This window comes from Amphiura filiformis, chromosome 15 (genome assembly GCF_039555335.1).
Source record: "Amphiura filiformis chromosome 15, Afil_fr2py, whole genome shotgun sequence".
Classification (NCBI taxonomy): Eukaryota; Metazoa; Echinodermata; class Ophiuroidea; order Amphilepidida; family Amphiuridae; genus Amphiura; species Amphiura filiformis.
The window spans coordinates 1,115,964-1,137,196 of record NC_092642.1 but is presented as its reverse complement, the minus strand read 5'-3'; the positions used below and the strand labels follow the sequence as shown (position 1 = coordinate 1,137,196).

At 38.9% G+C, this 21,233-nt stretch overlaps 1 protein-coding gene and 1 long non-coding RNA gene across 2 annotated transcripts; one reads left to right on the top strand and one right to left on the bottom strand.

Moving 5' to 3' along the window:
• Window positions 1-265: 265 nt before the first annotated feature.
• On the top strand, window positions 266-20,441 carry LOC140172044 (uncharacterized). The gene is made up of 2 exons (XM_072195390.1): window positions 266-309; window positions 18,656-20,441. The coding sequence occupies exon 2, from the start codon at window positions 18,690-18,692 to the stop codon at window positions 20,439-20,441; it is 1,752 nt and encodes a 583-aa protein (XP_072051491.1). The 5' UTR covers window positions 266-309; window positions 18,656-18,689.
• On the bottom strand, window positions 8,234-12,595 carry LOC140171129 (uncharacterized). The gene is made up of 4 exons (XR_011861572.1): window positions 12,245-12,595; window positions 11,242-11,372; window positions 10,002-10,063; window positions 8,234-8,347 (listed from the first exon to the last, which is right to left on the bottom strand). It is a non-coding gene; the product is annotated as an uncharacterized lncRNA (long non-coding RNA).
• Window positions 20,442-21,233: the final 792 nt, after the last annotated feature.

Here is a 21,233-nt window from a genome sequence, read left to right as displayed (position 1 = left end):
CGCGACACTCCGGAGGACAGCAGAGGACAGAAAAATGTGACTCTCCTGCTAGTCTCCTACACAACCAGTTAATTATGTTTTTGTTCATACCGCATACAGTCTGGCCCGCGCCCGAGACTAGCAGGAGAGTCACATTTTCTGTCCTCACATCGGTATAGGCCGTCTGCACGTTAATTGTACGGAGTGTCGCTTCTCTACCTTTATTTTCTCTGATTTGCTCATTTGTGCCAAATGAAAAATTCAGGGAAAAGCTGATTTCTGGTCATACGATTGCATAGACTGTACAACAAGTTGATAATATCAGCAGATGTGAGTTAGTCCTTAAAATGTGTTCTAATCTAGGCCTAAGCTTCCAGCCGCCGACTGAAACTTTAGCTCGCTCATGATTGATGAGCTTATTGTGCACTCACGGCACTGCATGTGTAAGCTTACGTACACACATAAGCTTATAGGCAAAATATTTAATTCTCGATAAGGGGTGGTGCAATAATTATGTGTACCCCGGGGTGTTGAATTATAGGGGACAAAGATTTTTAGCAGGCCAAAGGGTTCGGGGGGGGGGGGGGGGGGGTGGAAAGCATTTTTGGCGGGGTCGAAAGGGGGGCTGGTCAAGTGATTTTTGGCAGGTCAAAAGGGGGGAGAGCAAGCGATTTTGGGCACAGATATTTTGGGCACCGTTTCTCCATTACGCCCTAAAAAGGTGTAGGAAAACATTAGGAACACATCAAATTTCCTGCTCAATGCAGGGGGGGTGGGACGTTGAGTTTTCGATACTAGATTTGGGATTTTGAGGTTGCAAATGGCGCGAAACTTTGTGTTAAAACCAATGGTGACATATCCGCTAAGATCGATTACGATGCCCAATTTCCGTCATCAATATCATTTAAACTACCGAACGCACCTCCACAAGTTTTGGAATATAGCTAGAAAACGTTATTTTAAGCAACTTTTTTCGCTCACCTCAGAGGTGGAGCGAAGAAATTTTGAGATAAAAGCATTTGAAATTTGAGATTTCGCGGGGTTTTGGGGGATTTTAGTTTAAAATTTGCCGTTACATTAATCTCTTCAACAGACTCAAAAGCAGTCAGTTGTGTGGGAAGAAGTTATAGTATCGTACTGGATGCACTGTTTCATAGATGGACAAGTACATTGTAGCTCGTCGCCACTCGCCGGTTATTTCCTGGTGATACGAAGCATCAGCATGGAGAAGTCAGCTCTTCTGTTTACAAACAAACTATTAAATAGCTCTGTTTACAAACGTGATGACAACCTGAGCATAATATACTTGATGGTGAGTGTGCGGAGTATTAAATTGGAATAGTAATTTCACTGAGTCGCTTTCTCGAGCTCACTGTTTTCGTAGGGTCACGGACACTGTCACTGCACTGATGCAGAAAGCTTATTGCGAGCGAGCACACTGATCAGTGCATGATGTCCCGCATGATGTACGTGTCTCTAGTCCACAATAATTATCCATCTCATGATCTATTATAATTTATAAACTGTCACTGTAAACTGTGTAACCCTGACCATGCTGACCCTGGCCATGGTAATTGCCGTAATTGTAATTTCACTAAACTTTTAACCCTTCGTAACTCATTACCGTTCGACGCGTTCACGTTTGTAAAGTTACGAATACCCAATACTAGATGTAACTTAAGGGTACTGTTCGTAAGTAAGTTTAGTGAAATGGAACTTACGACTCGTCACAAGTTACTGAATAATTTTGAGACTTACTAAAGCTTTGTAAAGCTTAGTCAAGTTAATGAAATGGACACCTTGGTCAAACTGTAAACCCAGGGGTTGGGGGCGCTGGGGCACTTAACACAAATGACCATACAAGTATGTTCCCCTGGAAAGACCCCCTATTTTGGATTTTGCAGCTCTGAAAGACCCATAAGTGACCAAACTAGAGCTCCAAAAGACCCTTGATTTTGATAATTTCAGCTCTAGAAGGTTTTGTCAGGCAATTTTCAGCCAGAAAGCCGGACCCTTGATTTTGACTGTTCGCAGCTCCAAAAGTGCCCATTTTGCTTGTTTGCAGCTCCAAAGACCCCCTTTTACCGGGCAGCTCCCAAAGACCCACCACTTCAAAATTCCAGGGAACATACCCACCAAATTTTGTGATGTGCCCCCCCCCCCCCCGGCCGTAACCCTGCCTATCCCCTACTACCCCTGCTAACTAGTGACGTACTTGACGCTTTAATGTTTTTTGTAATTGTAGTAGGCCTACAGCTTTTAAATGCATATGTATGTAAACACGGCAGTAATTTGAGCCAACTCATCCGATTTAAATTTGAATAAACATTACTGGAGTTTGCACAGACATCACTCTCTCGAGGAAGTCAAATGGACTATTATGCCTCGCCGACTTCGGGCGGGGGCTTTTTTGAATGCCGAGCCCTGACCATGTCTCCGCCCCATACAACATGGAATTTCCCCAATCGCTTTCCATGGACTTCCAACATGTGATCGTCTTGGTGCCTAGCAGGAAGTTGCAGAATTGCCTGGCTGTCCTGCCTACTGCCAATATGAACTTTTTATTTATCATCAGGATGATGGATTATCTCGGAATAAATAATTATCTCAGAATAACTGATTATCTCAGAATAATTGATTATCTCAGATTCTCAGGATAATTGATTATCTCAATTTATATTGCAAATAGGGACATTGACAGGACAGGACTTGAGATAATTGTTGAGATAATTTGAGAAAATACATTGTCTCAAGATGTTTTATCTGGAGATGATAAATTATCTTGATAGTAAATTATAAATTATCTTGAGATCATTATCTTGAGATAATCAATTATCTTCAGATGATCAATTACCCTGAGATAATAAATTACCTTGAGACAATTATCTCAAGATAAATATATGGAAATAATAAATTATCTCAAGATAAATATCTCCATAATCTTTTTGTCCAGAGATAAATCCCGGGAAGATAAATATCTTGAGATAATAAATAATCTTGTCATGATAATAAATTATCGCGAAAAAATACATTATCTCAAGATGTTATTTATCTAGTAAATTATCTTGATAATCTCTAGATGATTAATTTACCCTGAGATAATCAATTATCCCGAGATAATTAATCATTCTGAGATAATCCATTAACCTGAGACAATTATCTTTAGATAAATGGAAATAATGAATTGCTGTATCTCAAGATAAATATCTCCATAAAAATCCTCTCTCTATATATCTTTTTGTCCAGAGATAAATATCTCATGATGATAAATTATCTTGAGATAATTGATAAGTCACTCAAAAAAATACATTATCTCTAAATCTTTTTTATCTGGAGATTAATATGTTGAGATAATCTTGAGATAAATTATCTTGAAATAATAAGTTATAAGATGACTTATCTCAAAGTAATTTATTATTTCAAGACTCTAATTTGTTATCTTTTATAGATAAGTGTCTCAAGAAATTATCTTGAGATAAGTTTTATTAATAAATCTCAAGATAACAAATTATCTCAAGAGAATACATCATCTCAAAACCTTTTTCTGGAACTAATAAATTATATAAAATCATCTCAAGATAAATATATGGTGATGATAAATAGCTCTTATGATAAATTATCTCAATATATATTTTTGAAGTTAAATATATGGAGATAATAGTAATAATGTCAAGATGATAATGTATTATCTCAACTTAATTGATCATCCAGAGGCTATTTAAAGCAAGTACATGTAAAAAGCTTTTCTTTATTTTTAAAATTATTGTTATTATTGTCTTCTGTTTTTTACAGGAAGCATGCATGATGGTTTGGAAAATGGACCTTGTGATGGCTATACCATGGACATAGGAAACCATTGATTTTTGAATCAACAGCGGGAACTATTCTTGGTGTTATTCAATGGAGCTCAGTGGATTTTTCAACCTACGGATTTGGCGCAAACTTCTCACATAGCACTATAACATGATTAGTCGTTTGGATTTAAGTACCAGCATTCAGCAGTTGGGGAAAAAATCAGCATAGTTGAATGAAATACTTAATTGTTAGTAGTTAATGGCATTATGTCAAAGTCTGGCTAACTTTGCGACTAATTTATGAGACATTGCCCGGGCACATTGCACTGTTTCACTGTTTGATGAACTCCAATAATAAACTAAAGGTTAGATCTGCACAATAATTATTTGTGAACAAAAATATTTACGGAAATGATTGTGCTCCTGGAGAACAAAACTATGGTAAAGAGCTCCAGAATTACTCCAATAATTACATAAACAACTGAATAATGCACCAACTGCCTGCCAAGATTATAATACAGGACATTGATATGATACAGGGTCTTTGAAAGAGCTGTGCAGTCAGAAAATTTAATATATAATGGCACAACAAATATGATCAGAATAGAGTATGATGTTGCGTAGTATTAAGGGGTACTACACCCCTCGATAAATTTGTGTCTATTTTTGCATTTTCTCACAAACTAATAACACAGTGATAACAAAAGTTATGTATATTATAGGGCAAGGAATCAATTACTACACTGGAATTTCAGTGACCCAAGACAAGCGGTTTGTTATTTATGATAAGAAATAAGGTACCACTAGGATGTACCTCGTTTCCTATCATATACTAAACCGCTTGTCCTGAGTCACTGAAATTTCAGTGTAGTAATTGGATTCCTTGCCATATACATAACTTTTGTTACCAGTGTGTTATTATTTTTTGAGAAAAATGCAAAAATAGTCACAAATTTACCACATGGGTGTAGTACCCCCTTAAAGCATCTGCCAAATTTTTTTTTTAATTTTGAAAATTGACCCACATGGTCTGGATAACAATTTGAAAATTGCACCTCAATAGGTGTATAGTGTATAGTTTCTTGCATTCACAGCAGTTATAAAGCTATAAAATTTACCATTCTGAAATTAAAGAGGAAACCCAGCCAGAGCAGTCCTTCTGGGATGAACCAAACCTGCCTGGTTATCAAATTAGTTAGTGACAATTTACAAGTGACTTAACTAATGCATATTTATACTATGCAAGGGTCATTTGTTTGGCAATATTTTCTTAACATGATCAAAGACATTTCACTCCCTGGAGGTTTGACACTATAAACCAGTAGTGTCACCATTTGAGCAACCTGTCACAATTTTGAGTGCCACACACAATGGGGAATTAACTATTGTTACTGAAGTCAATCAAATTAAAAAGAAGACACAAATCATGATGCTTTCTCACCAAATTTTGCTACCCAAACAGCAAATCAATAAATCACTTGAACAGATATGAATGGTCATCAAGTGGATTATTGATTTCAATTGAACATTGGGAAAAGTGTCACCATTTGTGTCATGTATTGCAACTCCATTTTAATTACCCTACATAATATTAACAAAGACAGGACAAGGATAATCCACCATTGTGTATTGGCACTCAAAATCATGACATGTTGCAAATTGGTGACACTACTGGTTTATAGTGTGATTCACCCCGGAAGAACTACTCTGGCGGGGCTTTAAGGTGGTACGTACTACACCCCCTGATAAATTTTGTGACTAATTTTGCATTTTTCTCAAAAAATAACTACACACTGGTAATAAAAGTTATGTATATTATAGAGGCAAGGAATCCAATTACTTCACTGCAATTTCAGTGATTCAAGACAGGTGGTTCATTATATAAATGGGGTACATTCTAGCGGTACCTCTTTTCTTATCATAAATAACGTACCACTTGTCTTGAGTCACTGAAATTCCAGTATAGTATCTGGATTCCTTGCCCCTATAATATACATAACTTTTGTTACCAGTGTATTATTATTTATAGTCACAAATTTATCAAGGGGTGTAGAACCACCTGCAAAAATAAAAACCTAGTAACAATTTCCAGCTATGCAGTAATGGTGATGGTGCTCTTGGAGCATATGATCACAGTGAATCCATGTTGCAACCATGTAGCATCAGAGACGCGGGGCACATGCCCCCCATCGATTGCAAAGTTTAGAAAATCCAATTGGAAAATTGCCGGAAAATGGATTGTGCCCCTCAATCACTATCAGACACAGATGCTTTAATTACCCCCAATATGATGACCTATGCTATGCCACTGATTACTTATATTTGATCATTGATGGTGCGTAACATTTAACCTTGGTCCTTTTGGCTCAAACACATAAAACTGGAATGAAAGCCCCAAGTAGGTCAAATTATGCATCTCTTGACTGGAATTTTCAAATTTCGCAAGGTTGTCAACCAACCATACTTCCATACAGCAATAATCAGCAAAGAAAAAAATGGCAAACCATCTTCTCTGCAACTGAACTATGCGGAGTCTGATACCATTGTTTATATTATGATATTTACCCATCTTACATGTACATGTATTTCTATTCCTACTCAAATGCAACACTGAAATAAATTCAAGCAAAGCAAATGATTATGCTTTTAATTTATTATTCTTTTCATTTTTACACATACAAAGTCATGATTGTTAACATCATCTGCCAGTGATTGTGTTAAAAGTTACCAAATTTGCCTTCAATAATGTAAAGTAAATCTTCAGATACCATGTAAAGAGGTTTAATAAAATGTTATTTTTATATGGCATGGTTCTACTAAGTCTTGAGATTGTAGTCATTCTTCTCTCATCTTTAATGTCCATTTGCATTTTTCCCCATATTTTTTGGCAATAGCTTGTGTTCATGGTGATCATAATTCAAAATCTTCATTTCATGAAGAACTAGCTCAGTTTGCTGATCGCAAGGCCATATATTGCCACATGACTGAGTTAGCTGGGAGTGTTTCAAAATACTTGCATTTCCTTGACAATAATGATATAAAATTGATGGTTTGAACCCAATACGCATAAATTTATTGGTCGAGCTATGAGTTTTAAAATATTGGAGGAGCGAAGTCAAGTCCAATATTTTTAACTCATAGCGAGACCAATAAATTTTGTATTGGGTGAAAAAATATCCAATTTTATCATTATGTTTTCAGAATCTTTTTTGGTCAAAAACATGACTTTTGGTAAAAAATGTGATTTTTGGTAAAAAATGTGGTTTTTGGTCAAAATGTGATTTTTGGTCAAAAAATGAGTTTTGGTCAAAAAATTGTGGAAAACAATTTTGGGGGGAAAAGTGAGCCTATCCAACACAGTCCAAGTTTTGAGTCCAAGTGTTGATTATATTGGACTCTTTAACTCTGTACAAAGTATAGGAAGGAAGATTCTGAGAACATAATAGAAATAAATTGAGTGTATGGGCGAATGGGGTTAGTTGCACCTTTGAGTCAAAAGAGTTCAGTGTGGGGCACTAATTGGGGATGGAGGCCTACTTAGGTTAAATCATGATATGACTGCTCTTGTGTTTTTTAACCAAGAACAAATTTGTTTATTTCCCAGGGGGTCACTCCCATTGTGGCATGTACACCATCCGCGATAATAAAAATGCATAAGGGTAGTTTTTTTCGTGGGTAGGCACGATACGTGTGTATCGTGTTTAAGGTGTTAAAAACATGAAAAATTGGAAAAAGGGTAGCAAAATTGCAATTGCTAATACGTGGAAATGAAATTTAGGGTATGAAATTTGATGCAAGGAACAAAATCCCTGTATATGTTTAGGGTGTGAAAACAGGCGTGTGATATCTGTTTAGGGTATCGTTTTAGCCAAGGGTTAAATCCTTGTTTAGGGTGCATTTCAAAAGTTGATTATTGCGGGAGGTGTACAGGCCACAATGGGAGTGACCCCCTGCAGGTTTATTTTAATAACCAGTCGGTCTGGGCAGACGCAAGCTCGGGCCCTGATAGGGCCAGGCTCAAACAAAAGGCTCAACCCAAAGCCTAAAAGCTTACAAGCATGATGTTCTCAGCTGTCTATCCAATCTATCACTACAAGATTCCTATTTTGGCCATCTGCAGACTGGTACACACAAAGTACCTACACAGTACCAATTATGCCACTGCACAGGATCCACCAGCAGTGGTATTGCACTGGTTCTAAACTGGTACTCACCTGGTACTGCACCGTACCAGCCAAGTACATGTACCTCCGACTAATTCAGCGATGGTGTACCTGTGCAGGCAGCCCAATATGAATCAGGTAGTGTAACTGAGCTTCATAATATTAATCCTAAAACACTTGTTGTCACAGTCCACTGCTTAGATTTAATTTCTAAATTGGAATGTAAAATCTAAAAGTTACTTGTCGATTGCTTGTTGCCACAAATGGCACTGTAGTACACCAGTACACAGACTACTTGAGAGGAATGTTTATTGCAACTTTTCGATCTCAAATATGGTTCCTGACTACCAGTTGCCTGAGTTATCAGTTTCCAGGGCTTGGTCAATCTTTTGCCTTACCACACACACCAACCTATAAATTTAAAAAGAAATAGAATAAAATATTGTTTCACATCGAACAAGTTTTTACTGCAAATTGAAAATGATACGTGGGATACAATGATATTCTGGGAGACAAATTACTGCTGGTGGCAAACATTAGCAAAATGGTGCAAGTGATTATGAAAATGCCACTGTTAGCAACAACATTTCAAATTCATTTCAAAGCAGTTTGAGGTACCGGTACTCACGCTTTCTTACATGTAGCTCCAACTTCCACTGACATTCTCCGCACAAAGGTGTGAGGTGTACACCACAGCCACAAGAGGTCACACAGAAAAAATAAATTATCAACAAATTCACAACTACTTTCCTCACATGAAGTTAAATTAAAGAAATCTTTTTTTCTTACATCAGTGTAAATTTTGTGTAAGGTGACCAAAACTGTGACTGAAACTATAGTCTCTTCCCGGAGACTGGCTTAATCACAAATGAATGAGCAAGGGTTTGCCGTAATAAATACAATGTACATTTGCCTACCACATCACAGTTACTTGGCATGGGACAATTACATATTTAGCATTTTAAATCAAAAATGATGATTTAAAATTGTATTTAAATATAATGCAGGTTTTTCACAACATCCTTAACCCTGCAGTCACATGGCTGCTCACTACAAAAGGGTTGAAATGTTAGCAATACAGCAGGTTTTTTTGGGTTGGATTATTTAATGAGTTTGTGTCCCTAAGTATGTGTAGTAAACTAAAAATCAGTGGCTAAAATACAATGTACATGGCAAATTCCTTTCTATTCAAAAACTAACTTTGCTGAAACTGCAGCCCATTCATGGTGGATGATCATGGATCTACATTAGGGACTGTTCACAAACACTTGTTGGGGGGCTGATGCAAAAGGGGGCTCTTAAAAGTTTTGACCCTTCTAGGGGGAGAGGGGCTCTGAAAAAATTGACCACAAATTTTCCCGGGAAAATTGAGTATATGGGGTTGACCCATAATTTTCATGTCAAAAGGGGGCCCTGAAATTTTTGAGATCTGAAAAGGGGCCCAAAAATTTTCACGATGAAATTTTTTTTGCATCAGGGCCCCCAACAAGTGTTTGTGAACGGTTCCTTAATCGATTTTACTGTATGATACATGTACGAGGGGGTATCCAAAAGTGAAAGAGCTATACTGATAAAATTTTGTCAGTGTAATCACTGGTCCTTAAATGTACATTATGGTTCAAAAATGGTCTCATAAGTATGTTTACTTTCTTTCCAGGTGGTGCTAGATGGGCAGTAGGCGCATTACCTTTTCATGATAAGATCCTCCACTTTCTTGAGTTTCTTCACTGTGGCGCGCCATCCATAAGTGATGGACGCCCACTTCTTGGCTAATCTGTGAGGGACATGTAGCCAGTTTGGAAATTCCTTTTTCAAAAAGCAACAGTGCAATACGTTCCTCAATTTTCACCATCTTGCAGGTTATGCGCCTAGCTACTGCCCACCTAGTGCCATCTGGATAGAAAGTAAACTTATACTTATGAGACCATTTCTGAACCATAATGTACATAAGGACCAGTGATTACACTGACATAATTTCATCAAAATAGCTCTTTCACTTCTGGGTGATGTCAAAAACTTTTGGATACCCCTCGTACAATGTACATGTCATACATCATAGACTTACTTGCAAACTCATTTTGTGTGGCATGGTGGTGCAGGGCTCTAGCCTTCTCCTGTCTTTTTCTCCTGATGACATGAAGAAAGAAATGCAAATTTAAATATCAAAATTTGAGGAAAATTGAGGTACATAATACATTAGATGCATGCATAAACTCCTCTAGTTGATTAATTTCACAAAAGTGAGGTTGAGCTTTACCCAAGGAAAATCTAGTACTTGGACGTAAAAAACAAGCAAACACAAACAGAGAAATATTGAAATTCCCAATGATTACACAGACAGTACAAGTACCCACACAGATTTGGTGCCCTAATTTGTATTTACGAACTACACTGTATTGGTAAGCACCGGAAAAATGTATGATTTTTGAGAGCAAATTTTATGCATCAATTTCACAAAATTCCTGATTTGTGTGATTTATCCATAATATTACCCAAATGTGTGCATTTTCCATAAAAAGTTCAAATTTGCATTTTTAAAATTAAATTACGCGCAGAGTTGAATTCGTTAAAATTAAGTCCTATGAGCAGTGGCGTACCGTGGCCGCCCCTACCCCGGGGGGCTGAAGAAAATTCAATTTTGCCGCCCCTTCCTCAGCAGTCCGAAAAGGTTGCCCCAATTTTTTTACGGTCGTTTGAAAAAGTGAAGAACAAAAAAAAAAAAAAAAAAAAAAGGATTTCTAGGCGCTAGCGCCCCAAAAGCAACACATTTTTATATATAGTACAATTTTTTCAAAATTTCCGCCCTTTTTCTTTACTAATTCTTTTTGCCGCCCTTCTTCTTCCGCTGCCCTTCGATTTGGCCACCCCTGCTTTGACTCGGGGCTGGCGCCCCAAAAATATGCGCATGATGAGGGCGGTCGACTGCATATCCGTCAGTACACGCTTTTCAATACGGAATAAATGCTAACCTCATTGTGACATCATCCAAGCAGCAAAGTTCATTTCCCATGGAAAAAGCATGTATTGACGGATATGCAGTTTACCATTCTGCTATGGTCTATTTTCTATACCGGTACTTTTTTCTGCATGGATTGTATTACAGATCACCATGGGTTCTTTCAATTTTGTGAAAACTTATGTTTTTTTGGAAAATGAATACTTTAAAATGGGTGTCTTGGAAAAATCTTAAAATTTGTGGCCAAACCTAAAATTCAAGCGATTATACCCAAAATATGTGAATGTTAGCGTTTCACATACATGTACATTGTACATATCTTTTCAGATTGATTTTTTTTAATACATACCCTTTTCTTTCTTCCTTTGTGTGCTGCTTTGCTTGTAGCTCGATCTTCCCGTCAAAAACAACTATGGGCGTAACATTTTGCCTAACCAACACATCTACTGCTTAGCAGAAATCATTGACATACCGGGGTACCTGTAAGAACCATAATTGCATAAAAGTGATGTTAAAATTGGTTGATATACAACTTGTCCCTATCCCAACCCACCCCTTGACCAATAGCGTATCTGTGGCAGGGGTCACTCTGCACCCCCCCCCATGACTTTGACCAGGAAGGAAAACCTGAAAAATTATGCTAAAATCAGCCTATTTTACACCTCTGCCTGAGAAAATCTACCCTGTGACCGGGTAAATCTACCGCACACCAGGATTTTGCCCGCTCTGACAAGTGACCCCAATACACGGTACACCACGTACTGCCCTTGACAATATAGTCTACCCGTCCTTTGACAATATATATAGTCAACTACCTTAGCTTTATTCCTCCAGCAAGCAAGGGACAGGTTGGTCACTGGTCAGTGACGAGTTGCCTTCAAAAATGTGGTGCAGGTTGGACGCAAGGACAGGTTGGCATAGGAACGGCTTGTCATGTATTCTTAAAAATTAACTTCATTCATGTGACCAGGTAACATTAAAACCAATCAACGGTACAGGATGCTTTTTTGTGACAATTTTCATGGTTTAGAATAGGAGATTAATGAAAAATAAGCCCTTAATCCTTTCCTTCATCACCGAATACAAGTCACACACTTAAAATAATTTCTTAATATATGAATAGTATTGTAAATAATTGTGGTTCTTGAGAAATATGTCAATATGAAGATGTTGCGTTTCAACTCTTTTCACATCATAATTACAGAACCACAAGATCCACAAAATTGTAACTGGATTCAGCACCACACCCGATTTAAAATGATCATAACAAATTTCACTACATGTAGATGGTATACCATCTACATTACATAGTCATGATAGTATTTAAATTAATAAGCTTAAGCTTAACTTACTTCGTGGATCAATTCCAGGTTGTGCAGTGTACCTGCGTCAATGCCTGCACTTCACCGCCCAAATCCGCGGCAGAAACCCTGGCAGAAACTTTATTTTCTATATTCTTGAATTTTGGGAGTAAAGATTTAATTCCCATTGTCACGATTCGATTGTAACCGTGTGTTTGAAGCTGTCAACTCCGGGATTGTTATTTACGATCAGCTGATTGAATATCACAGGCTGTTTTTAACGGCTGATATCGCTAATTGTTCAAAATGCGCATGCGCTAGACATGCGCATAAAACAAATCGTGTTCCCGTGGTGTTGCCGTCGGGATTGCCCTGGAATTGCCAGAGAAGTATGACCCACCCCCCCTGGCTCAATGCTCACAAAAAAGACAATTTAAGGTTTTAAATTCGGGTTCACCAAAATCTTGGTCTTAGCTTAGATTAGTGTGTAAAGAGGGGGGGCAAACTTGCAAAAGCTTTTTTGATACAGCCAAAGGGGGGGCGTGATTTTGGCAGACTACTTTGAGATTTCACCACCCTGGGGTACACATAATTATTGCACAACCCTTAAAGAGGATACGTGTACCTTCTGCGTGCTGTTGCGTCAGCGTACTTTTCGTGGAACAACACGATCGTACGACCAAAGACCGTGATTATTTTTCAAAAGATATGGTCGCGCTGTTTCAAGCGTGTGGTCTTTGACTTTGCGTAGTACCCCCAACACGTAGTACCGCCCGCATGCTCCAAAACCTCCCGCATATTTTTTTCATTATTTGCAAAAAATTTAAAGTTTGAAGTTGGTAAAACAGTCATAAAAAAACTGTGAAAATGAGTATGCAACACATTGATGTTATTTAGTTGTACTTGAGGGGCTGTGCAATAATTATGAGCCCTAGGGGAGGGTAAAATTGGGGGGGGCAAGAAAGTTTTGGCGAGCCGAAAGGGGAAGCAATTTTGGCAAGCCGAGAGGGGGGCAGGCGATTTTGGCACACATTATTGGGGCGCCTTTTAAATAAAACGCTCTAAAGAGGCTTTGGAAAATTGTACGGAAATGCTTAAATATAATGCAAATTTTCCTGCTCGCTGCGCTCGCAACATAGGCCTATAGACCATAAAGGTTTGCAAATTGGGATCCCATAAATTTGGCGGGGCGAGAGGGGGGCAAGCGATTTTTGGCGGGGCGAGAGGGGGGGGCAAGCAAGCCAAGCGATTTTTGGCGAGCCGTTTGGAAATTTTACCAAAATTTACCCCCGGGGCTTATTGCACAGCCACTGACTAGTTCACTACAACAAGCATGACAGGCAACACTGGTGGTAGCCGAAAAATATGAATATATGCTAATGCCTGACCCCTAATGGAATGTCATAATTTCATTTATAAAAACATGCTGGGTGACGTTCCGACCACTCCGAGCTACTGAATAAGACCATGTGTATGTGACGTGATCGGGTTCATGAATATTTAATGACGGGGATCACCAACATTCTGATGCTATGCACTTTGCATGCTTAGTGGTGCATGGCGTGCTAACCAGCTCCTTTATTTCTAACTTCGTACAGCGTGGGGTAGTTTGTTTGTGCAGTACTTGGAATTGAAAAATCAGCAAAAATAAAGTACCGTATCTCTAAACTACTCCCTTTTTATTCATAAATCAAAGGTAGATAGTTAGCATATTATGTACCGTGTATGTGACTATGTGCTTAATACTATTGAGCACTTTTGAAACATGCAAACATGCAGAGCCCCATCCATAAAAGTGTAAAGGGTTTTGAGCAAATCATCGATACACATATGAACAAGTAAACCTGCAAATTTGTGTCTCAACCCCATTACCCCCAGATGTAATAAGGCACATTTTACTCAAAAGTTTTGCTGGCATTTTGTAAAGCAGAATTGGATTTAACTTCAGCTTATCCAATAAAATACGGACCCAAATGGTACCGTTCCAATACATCAAACTAAGTTAATTCCTTGTACAATACATATATGCATGAAAGAAATGAATGAATGAATGAATATGGGGCCCTCCAGTGTGGCCCAACTTCTTGTCTCGCAAAGAAGTTAACCCAAATTCCTCGTACAAGATACAGGGCCCTCCAGGGAATTTCCTCTGCCCTTTTGCACACATGCAAGTGTGGCCCAACTTCTCTTTTCACAGACGTTAACCCAAATTAATTCCTCATAAGATACAGGGCCCTCCGGGGAATTTCCCTGGCTCCTCTTCTTGCAGAGAAGTTAACCCAAATTAATTTCTTGTAAGATACAGGTCCCCCCAGGGTATTCTCAAGCCCTTTCCACACTCGCCAAGTGTGACCCAACTTCTTAAAAAGAAGTTAACAGCAATGTATTAACCGGCAAGCTACAGAGCCCTTTTTAAAGGGATTTCCTGAACACCTAGATCTGTATACCCAAATGCGGCCTAACCTCTCCAAGAGAAATTAAAATGTGAACTTATAATGAATCCTCTGCCTTGGTGAGCTACCGCCCTCTTCCTGGTAATTTGCCCATGCCCAGAAGCTACCATTAAAAACGCAGACTGCAATACTCTTTAGGTCTATGTACCTCTATACCCCGTACGAAGCCTTCCCAGCCAAATACTGCTCCCAAGTAACTGTCCACAAAGGTATTGAATACTGGGATATTGCCTAAAGTTTTGGGTGTGGTGGGTGGGAAAATTTTCTTCACATTGGAGACCCAACCTACTCCTTCCAGTGCCTAATCCCTGACCTACTGGCAGTGTCAGAAGGTTATTGACCACTTCCCATTGGCTACTTCAAACAATAGACCCTAAACCTGATTGGCCCTTGCATAAAGCCATTACTAGGCAACCAATCAATAAATCAATCATATTGATTTGTCCAAGCACTAGCTTTGGCCTAGGGTTAGTCTATTTCACAGGAGGTAAATCTGTTTATTGTATAGAGACAATAAACTTTATTAGCTCAATTTCATGTTTTCAAAAGCACTTGATAGTAAGCACATAATAACATGTATGCTATTACAGTACTATTGAGTTTTTACGGTACCGGTACATGGCTTTATAAACATGTATTTTTCATAATGCTAGTTATGTAATTATAATAAATTCCTGATGAGTGTGAGCGAGCTCTCAACAGACTCAAGACATGTGTACATCAAATAAAATCTTGGATGTCACAAAACAAGTTGCAGCTAAACCAGGCAAAAACTGAGTTTTATATTGCTGCGTCTTCGAGATTTATAAGTAATCTTTCGGGTATCAAGTTAAATCTTGATGGTGTCATCATTGAGCCTACATTGACGCTGAAGAATCTCGGAGTCATTTTCGATCCGGTTTTAAACATGTCTAGTCAGATTTCATCAGTTGTGAAGTGTGTCAGTTTTCACCTACGCAATCTTTCCAGGATTCGTCGTTTTTTAGATCTGGACACATGCAAGCTGGCTGTTCAAGCTCTTGTATTTTCTCGCATAGACTATGGTAACGCCTTACTGTTTGGAGCCACTGAATATGTAGGTAACCTAGGCAAACCTTAGTTAACACATTTACTAGTCAGCGAATTCGCCGAGACCGGGGCCCCAGCACAATGCATATTTACATAGAAATTTGAATTTTTTTCGAGAATAGGTGGGTGAAGGAAACCTACATAAATATGTTTTCTATACTTCACTTGACCCAAATATATGATTTTTTATGGTGATAATCAAGTCGCACATGGAATTTTAGAGGATTTTGATAGCAGTTCCATTAAAAAAGCTGCCATCGCCATGAGACTAAGATCTAGAAACACCCCCGAAATGCCGTTTTGGGGAATTTTGCTAGCTGAATCTTTTTGATGAAAGTCAATCTTTGACAAGATGTAACTTTGCTACGGAAAGCGCTATGAAAAAAAGGTTTTCAGTTTTGGCTTAGTTTACTCAAGGGCTTTAATTTGATATATAAAACGATGCAATTTGATGGCAAATTTGAATTCACCTAGGATACCTAGTCAATATGACCTAACTCGTCTGCAACGCCTACAAAATAGAGCCGCGAGACTTATAATGATGGTTGGCCGTGATACATCTAGTGCCCCTCTGTTACGCCATCTTCATTGGCTACCGATCCGTAAGCGTATCGAATTCAAGCTATTGGTCATCACATACAAGTGCGTCAACTCACAAGCTCCGGAATACCTGCAAGAACTGATCACATTTCGCAAACCAAAGTACGCCACTCGTTCATCACTTGACAGAACACTTCTCATTGTTCAAAAACCAGGACTCTCACCGGTGACAAGACGTTTCAAACCGCAGGTCCTCGTCTATGGAATTCACTTCCAATCAACATCAGGCAGGCCAAAACACTGGACATTTTCAAAACCAATTTAAAAACTCATCTGTTTGTTTAATTCTTTGCTTATATGGTAATTGTATGTTTATTATGTAGAATGCATTGATTATTGTTTTATTATTATTATATGTGTTCTTTTTTGGAAAGCGCTGTGGTCCTTGGAGGGCGCTATATAAATGCTTGGTTGTATTGTTGTATTGTATAAAATGGCATTGGCGGGTCAGCTGGGAAGCCAGAATCTAAATTATAATATATTTTTTTCAAGGTCCACAGGGCGGAGAAGCAGTTGGTTGGATGACCGGAAACACATAAATATTTGTGTCCAGCCTTAAGGGGGTACTACACCCCTGCCCAATTTTGTGCCCATTTTTGCATTTTTCTCAAAAATTTTAGATCATTGGTGACAAGTAAGATATGTAGGCCTACAGGGGCGTAAATCCATTTTTGAAAGTGGGGGACACACTGACAGTGGGGGAAATCACTAAATGCAGTAAAAAATGGGTGCAACCATGACCATCGCGTTAAGCTTCTTGCGACATGAGGGGTGCCTGAGGGGATGTGCCCCCCCTCAGAAGTAAGAAACTTTTGCAAAATGAATACCTAATTGAAGCAATTTGGTGGCCCATTTTGGCACTATTAGTGTGTAAAATTTTAGTTTAAAAAAGCCAAAAATTTGTGAAATGACGGTCCATGAAGCCTTTTGTGGAAAAGTTTTCTCTATTATTGTAGACCTCTGAAATTACATAAATTGGCAAATGCGGAAAGCAGAACCGGAAATGGCTACTTGTTTACCCACTACGCAGGGGTGTCTGAGGGGGATGTTCCACCCTGAGAAGTTGAAGCCATTTGGTGCATCATATTTACACTATTTAAATCATTGCTTAAACAGAAAAAGGGTCCGAACTCAATTAGCAAAATGTTAAATGTTACACAGGTCCACTGATCAGGCCCACCCAGAATTTTTTTTGGGGGGGGTGCTGATTTTGAAAAGTGGACTTTTTTCCCAGGGGGGGGTGCGATTTTGTAAAAAGTGGACTTTCTTCCCCAAATTTGGACCTTTTCTAACCAAAAAAAGTGTAAAAAAGACTTTTTGTATACTTTTGCAAATTTGGGAAGGTGCGGTTGAGCCCCCCTGCGTACGGGCCTGCCACTGATATGTTAGGCCTACATGTATAAGACCTGCACCCCTGAATCCGCTCCTGCGGATGTGTAGAAGTGAAAGCGACCACTTGTTTATAGGCCTATACACACAAGGGGTAGGGGGTGTCTGAGGGGGATGTTCCCCTTGAGACTTTGGAAAATTTTACAAAATGAAGGTCCAATTGAAGTCATTTTGTCAAAATTTTACTTGAGATTTGAGATTCACAATTACTAAAGCATGCATTGATTGATGTTTAAATCATTTTTTTGGTGATAAAATGTGACAGGCCCTGCATATAGGCGGGCCCGCAGGAATTTTCACACGCTTATGGGTCGTGGACCCACCTTAACGCAACGCCTAAAATAACCATAGGCCTATATATAACCATCTGTGCGGTTTTTGTAGGCATGGGCAGTGATGGGCATACTCAATTACATGCAATTTAACTTTTCTCTTCTTTTTTTCTCCCTTTTCTCTTCTCTTCTCTTTTTCTCCCTTTCTCTTCTCTCGTTTCCTTTTTTTAGGGGTGGGGACCAAAAAGTGGGGGGGACATTTGATATTAGGGCCCCCCCACTTTAAAAAGTGAGGGGGACGTGTCCCCCTGTCCCCCACCTGATTTACGCCCCATGGATATCTAATATTGGGGCAAGGACTACAACTACTGCACTGGAAATTTTATTTCAGCACAGACAGCACTTGTGGAGTTACAGTCAAAATGAGGGAAAACCAATATTTGATCAATAAATCAATAACTACTTGCCTTGAGTTGCTGAATTTTCAGTGCAGTAGTTGTAGTCCTTGCCCTGTAATATACATATATCTTACTTGTCACCAATTATAATTTTTGAGAAAAATGCAAAAGTATTCACAAAATTGGCCAGGGGTGTAGTACCCCCTTAAGATCTAACATGTTGATTAGATCTGAAAATGGGATATAATATAATTTTATTTATCTGTTTTTATTTTTTAACAGATCAACTTGATGTGCAACAAAAGCAAATAAGGTCATGATGGTGAAACCCACGGTGACAAGACCAGACAGGAAATTCCTTCATCCATTTTCCTGCAAGTACTGTTCCCTTGCTTTCTCTGATCTCAGTTCTTACCAAAAACACACCACAAGACACAAGAAGAAGTTCTCCAGAGTGACGAGTTTCCATCCAATTAGAGCTCCAGAACGTCTTATTCCAGTGTTGTCATTTGAGACTGATAGGTACGAGGTTGATATATCTGTTGTTTCAATTGAAGATCCTAAACAGACAAATCAGTATGAGGTATCAAGAAGTACAAGACTGCCCAAGAAAAGCAGCAAGAAAAATTCTTCAAAAATATACACATGCAAATACTGCGACAGAACGTACCAAAGAAGACACCAGCTGTGGGGTCACATTAGAGTTCATGCCGAGATGGGATTTAAAGAGAAGAAAATCAAAGCGTTGCAGTGTAGATACTGTTTCAAACATTTTGCATACAAGTGTGATTTGAGTAAGCATGAGAGTGGACACAGAACAGAACATCGTTTCCAGTGCCCACATTGCAATTCCCTCTTCAGCAGACAAGCGGAGCTGGATAAACACATTAATGTGAACATGCAACGAGTAAAGTATATCTGTGGTGTGTGTAAACAGTCCTATGTTAGCAAGTGTAAACTGCAGCTTCATGCTAAGGCAGGTCATGATATCAAGAACCACACAGTACCAGAGAACTGCAAGGGACATCTGAAATGCCCAGTGTGCTTAACGCCATTTTTTAGCAGCGACTCCCTCTTATACCATATTACAAAGACCCATGTGAAAGTGGGGTATAAACACAAATGCAAGTTTTGTCACAATGCATTCAAAAAGAGGAAGCATTTGAGGGAGCATAAAATGAAAATGCACAGGAATGATGATCCTAACCCAGTAAAGTTTCGGCCTTTGTCATGCCCATTGTGTAGGAAAACTGTGTTTGCAACTGTGACTCTCTTGGCAAACCATTTGACAAACGTTCATATACTCTCCAAAACATTGAATGATGATAACATTGGTGATTTCCTGAAATGTGAATACTGTCATAAGTTATTTAAGAAAAGGAAATATTTAGCTGAGCACATGAAAAGAATGCATAAAGTGAAATTGGAATGTGATAAATCTTCAAAGCATTATTCTTTCAATGAAGGAGATGAATGCCACCGGTGTAGTATGTGCCCTGCTGTTTACACCACAAAGAAAGCCGTAACGGATCATGTAAGACGTAAACATAGAAACACTGGGTTGAAACAACCTAAGGAAGAACCCAATGATGGTGCTAAAGATAATATCAAAGAACCTGTTCATGGAATTGAGGAGCTAAATATCATGAAAGATTCGGTAATGAATCACAGAAAACGTAAACATGGAACTATGCATGACACTGGAGAACCTACGGGAAAACCCAAGGGTGAAGATACTAAACATACTCTCAAAAAAGACAATTATATTCGTATAATCAAGGACAAAGATATTGTCGATGATAAGAGCCAATCATTTCAGTGTCTACGCTGTCCCAGAGCATTTTCTCAGGAGAAAAACTTAAAGCAACATATCCAACAAAGTCATTCTGAAATCAATAAAGGATTGAAGCGGGCCGTAAGGAGCCCATCAAAAAGGACCAGTGCTCGGATTGCTGAAGCACCTAAAGGTACTCAGACTTTTAAGTGTGGATACTGTCTTCTGCCCTTTGCTGATCGACGTCTTTTGAGTCGGCATATGGTTAGAATTCATACAGGAGATGAAATTTAGCCAGAGTTATATGTGATGAGTGAGAGCGTGGCGCAATGGTTAGGGTACTTGCCTTTAGTGCATGAGGTCCCGGGTTCGATTCCCGGCGGTGGTGATTTGCTGGGATATTGACTTGGGAAAAAAAAAGTCTGAAATTAATTAGCAACATCTGTAGATTAAATTCAGACTTCCGCTCTCCCATGGTTCATTTAGAATTGGGTAAATGAATCATGAAAGTACTCGCCCTTCGGAGGGGACGTTAAGCCGTCGGTCCCGTGTGCAGAGAGGCATACCTGTACATGTATCTCGCAGCCAGTTTGAAAAGAGTAGGGTGTTAACCCCTGACTGTTCCCAACCCGTCCGGCGTTCAAATGGACCCCAATAAGCTTCAATAGAGGCTTTCTTGGGTTATCCAGGGTTGTCACAACCCGAACAAATCAAATCAAATCAAGTCACAATGAAAGGTTTCTTGTCGGTTGCTACATGTACATGCATCTTTTTCCACATTGCAAAGGGAATCAATAATCATCAGACCATCATAATTGGCGGTCAGTTCAAATCATCCCCAATTCAGTGAGGGTTCAGGAATATATGTCCTCTCACTGTTAACGGTTAAACGCACTTAAATACAAATAGACCATTTCATATCGAGATCAGAAAAGTTAGGAAAACCGTGCTATTATTCAGTAAGCTAGGGGGTCAAATTGTACCCAAACTGGCGGACAAAAAATGTCATGAATTTCGGTACCCTCTCGCCAAAAAAACAGTTACTCAGTATGAAAAGGTCTATTGCAATGCTTTGTTGTCCATCAT

Coding starts and splice junctions, on each gene's coding strand:
- LOC140172044 (XM_072195390.1), top strand. CDS start 18,690: ATGATGGTGAAACCCACGGTGACAAGACCAGACAGGAAATTCCTTCAT.